The sequence below is a fragment of the Dermacentor andersoni genome, chromosome 3 (genome assembly GCF_023375885.2).
Source record: "Dermacentor andersoni chromosome 3, qqDerAnde1_hic_scaffold, whole genome shotgun sequence".
Classification (NCBI taxonomy): domain Eukaryota; kingdom Metazoa; phylum Arthropoda; class Arachnida; order Ixodida; family Ixodidae; genus Dermacentor; species Dermacentor andersoni.
The window spans coordinates 216,623,288-216,638,903 of record NC_092816.1 but is presented as its reverse complement, the minus strand read 5'-3'; the positions used below and the strand labels follow the sequence as shown (position 1 = coordinate 216,638,903).

At 44.1% G+C, this 15,616-nt stretch overlaps 1 protein-coding gene across 1 annotated transcript in view; it reads left to right on the top strand.

The window, feature by feature from the left end:
- The window catches only part of LOC126536368 (cytochrome P450 3A9-like), a 357,446-nt gene that overhangs the window by 51,454 nt on the left and 290,376 nt on the right, over positions 1-15,616 (top strand). Inside the window, exon 4 of the mRNA XM_050183303.3 lies at positions 6,858-6,954. Within this exon, the coding sequence (XP_050039260.2) occupies positions 6,858-6,954 (97 nt within the window). The remainder of the gene's footprint in view (positions 1-6,857; positions 6,955-15,616) is intronic.

The following is a 15,616-nucleotide window of genomic DNA, read 5'->3' as shown; positions in this document are numbered from 1 at the left end:
CAATAAAGTTTTTGCTGCTTATGGCCCACTAATATCTGCCAGAAGGGACAACTGTTGAAGGTTTTCTTTGTGCTGTGTGTGCGACGTAGCATGAGCATTCATATCTTGACATTTATACATCTGTAGAACCAGCTTCCTGACAGAGTACTTGCTATACCTGATTATGCTTATTGTGCAGTGCTGTTGAACAATACACATTGATGCAATGAATGTTTACTCACTCGAATTATCACGAAAAATGGTTGTTTTACAATTATGCCTTTTGCTTTCGATTGGTGTTAGATCTTGCATAAGCATGGCCCCTATGCAATAGTATTTTGAAGTTTAAGGCTTCAAGAAAAGTTGATGAACTAAATCTAAGTGCAAGAGCATTTTTTTTACCTATGACTCCCATCGAAATGCGACTTCCATGGCTGGCAAATCAACCCCTCGCCTTCAGTTAGCAGCAGAATGCTATAGCCACAGCGGCTGGTGAATAAATTGAAGAACAATATTTTTTTCTATAGATTTCTTTTCATGCCTGTATGTAAGTAGAATTAGGAATAATTTTGCCATTGGAAGAAAGCCCAGTTTGTGGTCCTTTATTAAATAAACCACATATTCTGTATAGTTGTAATGCAGGAATTTGTTCTAAAATCCCCGCGTGATATGTTCTTGCAAATAGCGTGGTATTTCATTACTTATAAAGACAATAATCACAGCGGATATCGTTATAGGGGTTTACACACTAATATATGTGATTACAAACTTCTTAGAAATTTTCTTTAGAAACATGTAAGGCATAAATGTTTCTGCACACTTCATTGGTTGTCAAAGTGCAAGAACTGCTTGTACTTAAAAGATTTAAAGTTTTAGAGGAAGGGGATGCAACTGGCTGACTTCACTGCACAGTTTGATTTACCTTTCTTAAACGTGTCATTTTCCACTGTTTTATCCTCACAAGAACATGCTGTTGGCCTACTTTTCGCATTGTTGCACGAGCTTTACTTGATGGTGCAGGAAGGTACGTTGTCACTGTGTCACTATAGCAAGCGAATAATTTACTTAATTTACTAGCTGTAGGGTTAAATACCTTTGAAAGCGAATGTCAATACAGGTGCAGTAAGGATACAAAGTCCGCAAAATATTCAATGATTATTGGTTTCTGTGCAAGAAAAAAAGAATTCTCCAGAGAAGAGGTGCGACTTAACGTGCATTTAATATTCCAAAACAAATTAACGACGCTGTTTGTTGAAGCCACGGATTTAATGCTATCGTAGAAAATTCATTACGATAGCCTACACTTTTGCTCTGTCGCTGTACTCGTCGCCTTCACCAAAAAAAAGATTAGGTTCTCGTGACGCCTGCGGCAGAAAGGACGTGCCACGTCCGCCGACAAGGTCTGTGAGTGGTGGCGCTGGCTAACACTCCCAGGGTTCTACTAGGAAACATAAATACCCAAGAACGTGGATGGCGAAATGGCGCCGCGGTAGCGCAATTGGTTGAGCATCGCACGCGAAATGTAAAGGTTGTGGGTTCGGTCCCCTCCTGCGGCAAATTGTCTTTTCATCCACTTTCATTTCCATTAATTTATCGTTTCTTTATTTCATTTATTAAGCACAAATAATTTCCCCTATGCTGTCCTTGGTGTCAGTGTTTGTTGGCTTCTTATGATATGACTAATAAATAAATCGGGCCACTCGGTTATTCCCATTCCTTCTCATTTATTAAATAACGAGGGTCTCGAATCCAGCAACATTGATGCCTTCAGGTAGCACGTGCGAGTTTAATCACCAGTCGCCTTCATCCAAAAAGATCACGTTCTCGTGACGCCTGCGACAGAAAGGGCGTTCCACGTCCGCCGCAAAGTCTTTGAGTGGTGGCGCTGGCAAACACTCCCAGGGTTCTACTAGGAAACATAAATACCCAAGAAAGTGGAAGGGCAAAATGCGCCGCGGTAGCTCAATTGGTAGAGCATCGCTCGCGAAATGCGAAGGTTGTGGGTCCCAGCTCGGTCCCCGGCAGCGGCAAGTTGCTTTTGCATCCACTTTCATTTCCATTAATTTATCGTTTCTTTATTTCATTTATTAAGCACAAGTAATTTCTCCTATGTTCTCCTTGGTGTCAGTGTTTGTTTGCTTCTTATGATATGATCAACATATATTAGGGGCATATTTCAATGTGCTTTGAGCATCCTTTCAGTGTTGACGTGCAACACTGCTTCGAATCTATTTCAATGGTCTTTCAATACTAATATTCAACAATACTGGAATGCATTTCCAATAATGTGGTTCAGCACACTTAAACAAAGTGCCAATGAGCTTTCCATGTTACCCCTCAAAACGCTTTCATAGGGGCATTAGATGTGGTTTCAGAAATGAACCAGCGACTCCTGAAATGCCTCGATAACGTTTCAGCATAGTGTCGCAGGTCAATTTCAACACTTGTCAGCAACATCCTTAATATTGTTTCAACAAAGTATCGATGCAGTTTAATGTGACTTGTATACTACCAACGCTTTTTCAAAAGCTTTTCAACAATTTTTGAGTGGGCATAGCTGCAAAGTGTAAACTCAGGTTTTCGGCGACGATGAGAAAGAGTTGCGAAACGTGTGGTTTCTGTTTCTAATGTTTGAGGGGTGAGAAATGGGGCTGCAGTATTGCAAATGGTCCCCGACCTCAGCACTCTAGATATTATGTGGTGCATTGTGTTCTCCATGTAAGAGGCGGTTTAGCATCAGGGCTAAAATGTCATAGTTTCATCCGATAGACGAAGCATCGATTGTGATTGCATATTATGAGAAGCTGTGCGAAGCAGTGGTAGTACTTTTTGTCAGTCGTATAAACTTTTGAAGATTTGATTACTAACTGAAATACTGAACATGGGGTCACGCTTGCAAGGGTAGAGACAACCACATCTCACGCGATAAATTCGGACAGCAAGTGTCCGCTGGCGTGAGGAAGAGTGGCAGGAACAGCGAGCGAATTGCCTTTCGTACTGACTCTCGCTTCAGTGCGCACAAAGTGGCAAGAGCACAACACAGCACGAAGCCGTCGGCCATCGATGCACCGAAGATTTCTTTCAAGCTAAGGTCCACATGGCCGCCCTCAGCCGCGCCATACATACAGACGGCCGATGCAGAACGCCCCCCTCCCCTTTTCTCCCCTCCTCTGCTTCCTTGCACGCGATAAACCGTGGCATGCTTCCTCCAAATCTTCCCCCGTTGTGCGCGCAAGATCAAGCCACCTTACCCTATGCTTAATCGCGGTCACTGTCTTTTGGCAGTTTTGTTTTATACGGAACATTAACGCGACAGCGATGGCGGCTCCGACTACCCAGTGGAAATTGACCTGAAGTATCATCATGAGTATTATTGAAATAAAAAAAAAAACATCTGAAGCAACAAAGTATTGCGAAAACGTCATTTTCATTCCAACAACTCTCATTGATTTGGGGCCTCTTCTCGCACATCGGAAGTTTTATAGGCGAATCCGGTTGTGGGTCGGACGAGCAGCATGCCAAGCGATTTACCCGCCTTGGTAACTTCATTAGGAGCTTCCAAAATCTGCCAATTAAGAGCTGCACACAGCTTATAAACGAGGACCGTCGAACACACCACCACCTGTTATCAGGCGGTGGTGTGTTGAATCGAAGCACACTGGTAAAGGCTGTGCTCAATTTATTAATAAACACTCCTCCGATAATGCAGTCCTGACGTTGCCAACAATAGCTTCGGCGGTGGTACACATTGTCTTTTTAGCAACAGTGATGCTAGTCATAATTTCGTATATTTAGGTGTGACTTGCGGGACCTAATATAGCATGGCCCCGGGCCGCTACAGATTTGCTCGTGGGCCGGATCTAACAAGTACTTTCATGAAGGGAGGCATCTGGTGCCAGACATTATGAGCACGAAAAAGCAGCCGCTACTGCTGCCGCCAAACCTGATTTTTAAACTAAAAAGAGTTCGATAAAATATACACTAAAATTGCCCAGTGCAAATCACTTTATAGGAAGTGGCGTATGCCTGAAAAATTTTGCTCGGTCGAAGGAAATGTAGTTTACTTTCTGGGTAGTTGAACGTTGGTAAAAACTAACATGCTTTCACCATTTATTCCAACCAGTTTTCGCCCTAATTGTTAGGACTTGGTAAAATTTTAGCGTCCCGTTTCAATAGGGTTCTTTCTCGCGAGGTTGTCAAAATATTAGTAGTGTTTGTTCTCAGCGGAGCCCAAAAATTCGGCTCCGTTATAAGCATTTTTATTTATATTAGAATGAGGTGGAGTCACTGCCTCACAGGCGTAACGCGACTCACCATACGGGGACCATGCCGAGTTTTGATAATCGACAAAATTCTTGAGATTAGGGAAAATAATACGTTAGGTTATGTAGAGTTTGGAAAATGCGTTGTTAGAAGACGCCGGAAATTTTCTTGGTCACTCCCATAAGCTATGGCGTTAGGCAGGTCGTTTTAAAGGAGAATGGCTCTTGGTAGGTCGGAGTAGTTAGATAGCCTTTCCGTAAATGCTGATAAAATTGAACCGGTTATATAACCATTTTGACCAGCAATGAGGAGTTTAAAGAGGCAGAACTAATGGTGCTCCATTATGGATTTATTTATAAAATAATGATAGAAGGGCTATGCCACCACGATCATGCAAAGGCTGTAGTCATAGGTCGAGTTTAATTCGTATTATGCTTTTGGTATAGTCATAACAACGTGAAATAAAGCGCGTAGCACTATTCTGAACAGATTCAAGTTTTTAGATGAAATATTTCTGACGGGGAGACGAGACGGATGCAGCGTATTCAAGCTGAGGTGAAACAAATATTAGATAAGCTAATTTACGAGTGTCTTTAGTAGAATAGTGTGACTTGCTTCGTTGGTACCCTAATGATCTGGGAGAATCGGCGCATATATGTACGCAACAGGCGTTGACCACGAACGAGTCGCACATTATACAGTCGAACATTATATATTGTATGATGTGCAAAATAGTGACGGTATTTATGCAATAAATACTTAGAGTTAATATGACTGCGGATAAAATAAATAAAAAAAAGATGCTGATGATAGCACGATATTCATTCTGTTGAACAGATTTATTCATTCGTTTTTTTATTTAATGATCACCCCCCTTAGCCTGAATGCGCTATGGGAGGGTGATAGAACGTCGAAAAAAAAAACACATCTTTATTGACACAGCACACTTGCTGACCTGGTAGGCAATTCTATTCACTAATGGAACGAACAAAAATGAGCATATATGTATTAATTTTAGTGCGGTATTCCAAAATCTTGATGATCAGTACGTGCTTATACATAATGAGGCCTGTGTAAGTATGTTTCCTTTTGGATGCTGGTTTTACCAGGAAATATTTGATAAAGCATTTTCAGTCTCAATTTTTTTTTCGGAGAGAGGAAAGAATTTGTCATCCTATTTCATTTTTCATATTGGTACAGCTATCGGTTCTCGAGTACCGGCATAAGACAAACCTTTCGGCTGTGTTCTGGATTTTTTTCAAGTTTATCACTTTTTTGCCGAGGGTCCCACACGGCACAAGCATATTCGAACATTGGGCGAACGCATGTTAGGCGAGCAGTTGAGTTCAAACACGGCGGCGGATGTCTCAGGTTTCGCTGTATAGAGTTTAAGGTCCTAGCGGCCTAAGCAACTACTGTACCAACGTGAGAATTTAGTGAACAATCGGCTGAGAATGTCACACCTAAGTATTTATGGTGTAATTTTTGCTTTAGAGTGTTAGTTCTGGTGATATACTCCGAGGTTAGTCTGATTTTTACGTGTAAAAGTTACATCAACGCATTGAAATTGCAGATACTGAAAAATTAGCATTACTGTGTCCGGTCATGATGCAATCGGGGGGGGGGGGGGCTACAGCATTAGTCAGACTCATACTACATCCAAATTAAGGAACGAAAAAACTAAGGTAGTGTTATTAAGGCCAGGAAATCATTTAGTCCCTTCACCCAAAGCAATAGTTCTCAGCTCTCGTAATATTGGAGTTGTTTAGTGTCAAATGTCATTTATTTGGAGTTATTTATGGAAATATTATTCTCGTGCAATCCATCCTACGAGAAATATATATATACGACTCAACAACAACACTAGCAAAATGGCGGGCACAGTAGGTCGTGTCAGATATCACCTAAATTCATAAATATAGGTACTTGCGCATAATTCACTGTTATTTTCGTTTCTTAATTCCTGTCACGTTTTCTGACGAAAAACAACATATTCTGATTTCTATCGAATTTAAAGGAAGATACATTCGTCTCATTTATAACACAGCCTATAGGTCACCAAGCACTCATCTTCTTCAAAAGTTCGAGATAATTAGCATACATAGATAGATATCGGTTAAATGGAAAATATAAACCAGCGGCTAAAATAAAGGCGCATAACCAGGAAGGTCTAGCGCACGTAGAGCAAAATATAGTTCATTACCCAACAACTCATGGTTAGCTTTGGGTTCTACGTACACCGTGTTTGAATTGTAGCAACCGGTGCCTGCACTTTACATTGCCCTCTATTCTTAGCAATGATACTAGAAATTTCTGACATTTTCGCTTCCAAATATCGCGAGCTACGTTAAGTGAATACCTTATCTTAACTATTACAAATTGCCAATGTCATTCTCATGCGAACTCTTATATTTGTGATTTTGTTCTTTTACGCAATGTATTAATGATTGTGTAAGCTGATGTAACAGTTGTGTGCGCGGTATTGCTCTGAAGCCAAAATATATTGATTGGTGGATGTAAGTTGGTCAAGCTGCATAACTGCAAGATTTCCTGCAGTTCTGCCATCAGTTTTTGTTGCGCATAGTGTGAAATAAACTCATTTACATTATACGCAGTACATTCACCATGGCTACTCCAACACTCATGGTCGCTGATCCCGTCTTACTGAAAGACATCATGGTCAAGAACTTCGGCTCATTTCCGAATACAGAGGTGAGCAATTTCATTTACCTATGGGAATCCTATTGTTTATCAAGGATGCTTTTGCGAGTACAACTGCGTAACAAGTTTCCCTTGACTTTTGGAATTATTCAGCTGTACAGACTTGCACGAGCATCCATGGAAGAAAGAGCACGGGACGAGCTTCAGTGTGAACTCTGCTAGCATCACAACGTAGAAGAGCAGAAATTTCACTAACTGCATTTCTTCCAGCGTCATCAGCATAATTTTATAGGTAACAGCGATCCTATCGCGATGAAGCTGATAAGTAGGTGTAGCGGGAAGCGACTGAGCAAAATCGAGTAGTTTCTTGCGTGCAATACTTTTGACTTGACAGTAATCTTCCGATACTGAAATATTAGGACATGTTAGCTTTGAACAATGTGCCACGCCAGGCTAGCTTTTACTTTAAAAGTTCGAAATTTAACGACAACAAGGTGTCCTTTTCACGTGTCTCTGGACAACCCAAACAATGTCTTTTTTTGTATTGCGCTTGCTTCGAAATTTGAGCTCCAAATCGTAGCGAGCAAATCAACGTCTGTTCCCTAACTTACCAGGTCTCATTTTTGTCAGGTATGCCAAAGAAACATTAGAATCTACTGTTGTGCTGTCATGTAGGTGCTTATTTGAATGAAGCAGCGAGTTACCTAATTCGTCATCTGTATTTTCTAGGGAAGCTCCAAAAACCCATGAATCCTGGTTTCGGCTTACGCAAGCAGCCTTTCAATATAAAACAATTTTTTACATATTTTTGTTTTCCTTTGACCTTACCAATCACCTTTACTAAGTACGTCTTTACTGAAGCACACGAGTTACAGCACGCACTAATCTGGAAAACCCTGTGTAATAATTTAGTTATGGCGTGAACCCTCAGGAACGGTACCACACTCTAAAAACTAGGGAGGGCATCGTAGGAGTGAAGCGGCCGGTTTACTCTTCAAAGCGTTGTTTTACTCTCGTAAAATGTCGAGTGGAGTGAAATGCATTTTTCACTCCGCCACCAAGGAGAGAGTGAAATGTGCTTTTCACTCTGTCCTTCAGAGAGAGAGAGAGAGTAGAATGCTCGTTCTACGCTTGCTTGCGGCAATAGAGAACAAAACGTAGCGTAATCTTCTGCTTCAACTGTAGGAGGCTGGCCCCGAATGTGGCGATATATCACTCACACACGCTGAGCAAAAAGTAATAAAATGATGGACACCGACCAACAGAAGTGCTAAAAAATGAATAAATCTAAAAGACGTTTCGGCTTCGCTACGGCAGCCTTGTTCACAATGGGATGACGGAAGGTTCACGGAAGCTTATGTATACTTCAGAACGTGACGTAAGCAGCGCGTGTATGACGGGGAGAGGGTTCCCTCATTTCGATTGAGCGTGTGACGTGTTTTTTGTATCTCCAGCGATTCCAGATGCAGCCGCGATTTCAGGTTTCTTTCTTGGCCGATAACTCTCGAGTGATCCCAGTCAATCTTGTGGCCCGTTGCATCCGTGTGCTCGGCAAGGGCATTCGAAACTGTACGTTTCTTTTCGACATCTTTCTGATGCTGCCTCAGTCTCTGTTTGAAGTTGCCCGATTCACCGATGTATGCGTAGTCGCAATCTGCGCAGGATATCTTATAGATCACGCCGGGGAAAGATTCTCTCGGAAGCCTGTCCTTACCGCCAACGAGTGCTTGCCTCAGCTTACACACGGGCACGTGCGCCACCTCAGCGTCCTAACAGCGTAGAACGCGAGACAAGGTTTCTCTTATCCCTGGAACGTAAGGTATGGCAGCACGCTTTCTTGGTCGGGGATTAGCCGGACGAGCTGGATTGGACAGACGGCGTTCCACAGCACTCAAAAAGGATGTGGGATAGCCGCTTGCCGAGCGATCACCTCGTACATAGTCCAAGTCAGTGGAACGATTTTCTGCTGTGGTGCAAATGCGGTTCGTATGGTTGAGCAGTGAGGCAGCAACCGAGCTTTTGCGAGCGTCAGGATGAACGGATCGAACGTTCATGTAGCGGCCAGTGTGTGTGTATCCTTACGGTATACGCTGAACCAGAGCCGTCCATCGCGTCTGGTGACAAGTACGTCTCAAAAAGGGAGTCTGCTGTTGACCTCTGTCTCAACTGTGAATTGGATGGCTTTTTCCTGACTGTTTAGATGCGCAGTGAACGAATTCAAAGCGCTGCGCCGAATCAGACAAAAACAGTCGTCCACATAGCGCAGAAAAACTTTTGGTCTAGGACTGAAGGACGCGAGAGCATGCCTTTCCAAACATTCCATCGTAAGATTGGCCGCAGTAACAGAGACGGATGCGGCCATTTCCGTACCGTGGACTTGCCTGTAGAAGACCTTGTCGAAACAGAAGTACGTGTATCTAAGGCAAAAACAGAGGAGCCTCTTGAGGTCGGAAACGTCAATGGATGACCTGTCTGGCAAAGCCCTGTCAGATTCCAGAGCAGAAGTCCATGCTTCCACAGCCATGTCAGTCGGAATTGAGGTAAACAGCGACATCACGTCGAACGAAACCATCACCTCGTCGTCGTCTAGAGACACGTCACGAACTTTTTCAATAAAGTCACAGGAGTTGCTCACGTGCTTGGAGCTCTTCCCGATGAGTGCAGGTATGCGGACAATTTGTAGAGAGGGGAGCGGGTGTAGTCGACGATCGGACGTAGGGGGACGTTAGGCTTGTGAACCTTCGGCGAGCCATAAAGTGCAGGTGCAGCACCGTTATGACAGAGAATCTTGAAATACAAAGACTAGTGCTCGGGAGCTACGAAGCGGACACGTCAGCCAGGAGAGTCTGGAAGTCCCTCTGAACCTTCAAGGTCGGGTCCCGAGTGAGCCGGACGTAAGTGTCCTGGTCATTAAGCAGAGCCAATATCTTGTTTTTGTAGACAGCCGTGTCAATTAGAACTGTTGCATTCCCCTTGTCCGCGGGAAGAATCACGATTCCAGTGTTCGCCTGAAGTGCGCAGCTAAGAACTGAGAAATGAGCAAAGAACACACCGTTTTGCTTCTAACAGAACAGTCAATCACAGTGCAAAGGCACGCGTAGCGAGCGCTCTACTTTTTCACTCGGAGTTGCTCCACCGCGCGCGGGCTGAATATCGCGGAACAGCACAGCACCGGAGAGAGGTGATCCGTCCAGCGAGCTGCAACGAAGGCCATCCAAGGGCGATCGTGTGTCGGCCATCTCGCGTCGCCGAGAAAACACGACAGTCGTTCGTCATTCGTTGGATATAACAACAAATCCTTCACGGTAAGTGAATTCCAACTTAGGTACACATTCTGCGTATATGACATGCTATCGCCAGGAAGTCGTCGCGGCGCTTAGCCGACGAGGTTTACAACAGACTAAGCAAGCGCGCTGTATCTCTATATGTCAATCGAATAAGCCAGTCGTCGCGATAACTGCATGTGGCTTTATCACTTGCCGTTATCCGTAAGAGCGTTGAAAATTGCAAACGCTGCAAGAACCATGGTATATTCAATAAGACGTAAGGCGAGAAGACGCTTAAAATGGTGTGTTCATTAGCCCATGATTCCGAGCCTATGCGGAGCGTGCTTAGCGTGCGTTTCGTGTGTTTCAATATATTCCGTTTGGCAGTCGACTGTGTACGGAATGCTGTTGAAGTAAGGATTCACATAACATAAGGCGTCATTTTGCTGGCGGCATGATTTCGTTTTAAATAAGCCGCGCGCTTGACGGTGTCTCGGCGGCAGAGTTCTGACTGGTGTGGTAGAAGTCTGTTGTCAGCTTTGAGGGTAAACGTTGCCAGACTGCCTGCCAAATTCGACGGGGGAAAACACCGTCAAATATAGCGAGTGTAATGAGGCCGTTTCCGAAGGGCTCAGAGTTGCTAGATCAGGAGTATAACACGCGCGCACGCTCCTAGCTCCCGATTTACCAAAATGTTGCTGCATAACCCGCGTGCTTTCGAACCGCTTACTTGTTGTAGACCCTGTTCTCCGACGGTACGAAGCTGCGCACGCTGTGGCTGGTCAGCGCGGGACGAGGCTTTCATTGGATCTGAAACTGAGACGCGTTGCATAACACTCGGAGTGCTTTATATCGCTGCGCGGGATCACACCAGCGGTAGCAAACAGTTGCATCGCCTTGCTTTGCATAGGCAGTCTCCTAGGGCTTATGCTGCTCACAATAAAGACTTTTCTGAAACTGAGACGCGTTGCATAACACTCGGAGTGCTTTATATCGCTGCGCGGGATCACACCAGCGGTAGCAAACAGTTGCATCGCCTTGCTTTGCATAGGCAGTCTCCTAGGGCTTATGCTGCTCACAATAAAGACTTTTCTGAAACTGAGACGCGTTGCATAACACTCGGGGCACTTTCTATCGCTACGCGCGATCGCTGCAACGGCAGAAAACGGCTGCGTTGCCTAGCTTTGCATAGGCAGTCTCCTGGGGCTTACGCTGCTCGCACTGCAGAATTTTCTGAAACTGAGACGTGTTGCATAACGCTCGGGGCGCTTTCTATCGCTTCGCGCGATCGCTGCTACGGTAGAAAACCGTGGCATCGCCCTGATTTGCATAGACAGTCTTTACATAGCCAAAGGCATAGTAAACACTTTGCCCCGTTGCAGCGATAGCGCATAGCAATAGAAAGCGCCTCGAGTGCTATGCAACGCGTCCCAGTTTCCGAAAAGTGCATTCCGAGCAGTGTAAGCCCCAGGAGACTGCCTATGACCGGAAGGCGATGCAACCGCTTTCTGCTGTTGCATCGATCGCGCGCTGGCAGCTCATGGAAAGTGTCCCGACTGTTATGCAACGCGTCTCAGTTTCAGAAAATTTTTTTATTGCGAGCAGCGTAAGCCCCAGGAGACTGACTATGCAAAGCAAGGCGATGCAACTGTTTTCTACATGGGGAAAACACCGACAAATATTTCCCCCGTCAAATTTGGCAGGCAGTCTGGCAACATTGACCGGCAAAGCTGGCAACAGACTTCTACCACACCAGTCAGAACTCGGCCGTCTCGCCCATGGGTAATCTGCGACCACTGAAGTTACGTGCATCACCAGTGCTAGTTAGAAATTTTGCCGCAGGTATTCAGCTGCATGCTGCAAGAGGTCAACTGGGCGCGTTATCTTGAACTTACTGAAAACGCATGAGGAATCCATGCTTTATGCCGAATAAAGTATAAATCCCATATAAGCGATCTTGCGCGCGACAGCTACAAGCGATGTAATGGAGATGGCTCTCGCGTTCGTTCGTCGCCTACATGTCGTACTCCGTGCGAGCGACGATATTGAGCTACGCCGCCCCGGTGTTGCCGGTATGAGGGTTGCAAACATGCGTCGTAAGTAGCGTGACGCGTGCTTTACTAATTTCAGTTGACCTATTTTACTGTAAAATGTAGCATAAAATATTTCCGAAGATCTTGCAGCGGGTTCTTATCCTTGCACGCATAAAAATTCAATCGTTTGCTCGTTCGGCGCGACAATCGGTAGTATTTGAGCGATGTACATCCAGTTCCGGATTCACGCTGTTGGCTAGTCGCTCATAGCACTTGCGGGAGACGATCGACGAATTCTAGATTTCCAGAACCGAGCGATCTGTTCAAGCGACGGCCCGTTTTGTCCCTCGAAGCCGTCGCTCGTCGCCGTCGCGCACTAAATCGTTCTCATGGTGTTTAGTCCTGAGACTGAACTGTTTTTGCTCATGTATTGAAATGGTGTGATTATATGTTTGATTTTCTGCCTGCTGTTGCGGTTTTCGAGCACGGTGCGAATCTGAATGGGTGCTTATGTGTACGAGCTCGGTGAATTGTCAAGCAGGGAGTTATGCATCGGCATCGTATATAACGGCTGTTGTGTGGAATTACAATTGTAGAATCGCTTTGCATACGCTTATTGTTTTGGACGTGCCTGTGCATTTGCTAACATAAGTTGGCGTTTCAGAGTTATATCATATAAACAGCTAAATCACCCTTCCTCGGGGGTTACAAGTGTAATGTGTGCATCTTGCTACTGCATGGCAGATCAAGATGTGTTTATCGCTTTATTATTTTTGTAGAGAAATAAAGTATCAAAATAAAACGTTGCTTTAATTCCATGTTACCAGTCGTCTGTCGTACACAAATCAAAGAGTTGGTCTAATAAACTAATAACTGCAGTCGAACGCAACTTTTACAGGTCTTCAAGAATGTAAAATGCTAGATTTGTAACTGCAGCAGTAGTCGAGTCTGTCAAAAATGAACTCATTGAGCACCTGATAAATGAAAATAAATTCATGCCTTTTAGTAAGCTTACATGCAGGCCGCAGTGAACTTTCTTGTTATTACTGAAATGTCGGTAAGCTTGCCATAACAAGCCTTGTTGCCCATTCTTATAGGCACATCCAGTCATATCCATTGAAATGGAGGACTATATTTTCATTCCTACTGAGTATCATGTTTAAAGATATGATCCTCAAATTATGGCTTGCACAGTGGCACAACCAGAGATGTTGCGGAGGGCACACTGGGCCCGTGCTTAGGATGTGTCACAAGTAGTGTTTGTTACACACCAGACTAATGACAGACCTATGACATCTGACAATGACCAATATTCTATTTATTACCAGGAGTATTTTAACATTGGTGCCGAACGAAGATGAACTGTTGGTTATTTCTTTTTTGTTTAAATCTAAAAATTGAAGTTATTTTAGCAGTTGTCTGTTGCAGTCATATATATGTTTCGCATGCATTTCAGTAGGAAGACTAAGAGCTAAGACTTTCATTTAGTGCCATGACTTTGACTGTCTTGACGTTGTTTTAGACCATGTCCTCGTGTTGACTTTTGCACACAATATTTTTCAGGCACCCGCTTTATATACCGCAAGAATGCATCTCCAAGGACACAAGGATGTCAAAGAGCCAGCCCAGCTCAACTTCACGTCGCGCCGAAGACCGCACGCTAAAGAATCAAAATACATTGGCATGCAATTTGGACAAGAAAACTAGAATGTGGGTCTATTGGGTGTATCATTTGACAAAATGTCAACAAAATAAAATACAGTATGTCGCACAAAGATGAAAATTCTCACGTGCTCTAGGCAGTCATCTTAAGATGGTATATTTATGTAATGTCTCTGATGGGAAAGTCAAGATCAAGTAAGCTCTCTGGAGATAAACACATAGTAGCAATTGTAATTGAAAAGTTAGAAATGTGTTTTAAAAAACGCTGATTAGTTGGGAAAAGTGACAACTTTTTATCTTGCCTCTCAATAGATATTGCCACATCCTATATAGTCGCCGCGGGTATGTGCCAGGCAATGAAAACGACGCTGAAGTAGCGCGCGAGTAGAAAAACAGACGACAACGACGTCTATATTATTAACCCCATATTATTAACACTATTATTATTATATATTGACCCCTTTATTATTTAACATTTTGCTAAGCACAGTTCCTTTGTGTCCGGAAGTACATGTTTATGTTTACGCGGACGATGTCGCATTTTTTACGTCCGCAAGTAATATACATTAGCTACAACAGTCGTTGCAGAATTACTTAAGAATGCCGGAGACATGGCTGGAGGGGTTATATATGTCGTTAAACATTAGCAAAAGTGCGGTAATGTTATTCCTATTAACTGCACAGGTGCATATATCTTTACAATACCGACAGGAAATCATTTCTCAAGTTGACGAAGTCAAGTACCTTGGTGTCATTTACGATGGCAAACTCACCTGGCGCAGTCACATTGAACATATTAAAACAAAGGGAGAACGAGCCGTAGCTATGCTCCGACGGCTCAGCCACCATCGCTCTGGACTACGCAGGTATACCTTACTGACAGGGGCGTAGGCGGGGGGGGGGGGGGGGGTGTGGCTGTCCATGCTGTCCATGCACCGTCGACCAAAAAACCCCCGGCGCCGGAATTAATTCTGGATTTTGTCTTGAATGTCTTTTTCACGCTCGAAAAGACATTTCACCGCGAACATTGCGAACTCGGGCTAGATTTCACGGCAACGCCCATGCCCCGAGAGTCATAACGCCAGGAGCCCCATCCGAGCACACATTTTAAAAGAAGTTTTGATGGCGAACGGGCTCGCCACGGAATACCGCGGAGGCCGCGGAATCTACGGAGTGCATGGATTTAAATTCCGAAACCTTATGGGCATAAAGTTCTCATAAACTTTTGATGCGAAACGTGCATTGACATTTTCAAAGTTGTGCTTCAGATATTCAAGTGCGAAAGTTTGTAGGTTTAATGTTTTTATAAACATTTGACGCCAAAGGTGCATTGACTTTTCTAAAGTCTTAGATCGGTACATACAACGAGACAAGCCAAATCAACACACTATCAGACAAGTTGACAAAACACGTAGCGAGATCCGATGAGACGAAGCGTTGTGGTGGTTAATTTGTGCCGTCATGTCGCACAAAAAATATCAACATTTTTTTTCACCTCGCCATAGCATCCTTGTCAAGACACTAAAGCCAGCCAGGGTAACTACGTTATTTATTTTTTCTACTTTGACTTTTATTCGTGAGGACACATTGAGCCTCTGAATTTTTTTTTGGTACTCGCTACCCTACCTGCAGGCTGCCAGGGCCAGCCAGAGCGCATGCGTTTTTCTCGTGTTGCACCGACCACCACGCGGCGCACTTTGGTGCGCGTTTGGTTTTCTCTGCAGGCCTTCTGGCTAGCAGACGAGAAAAAGA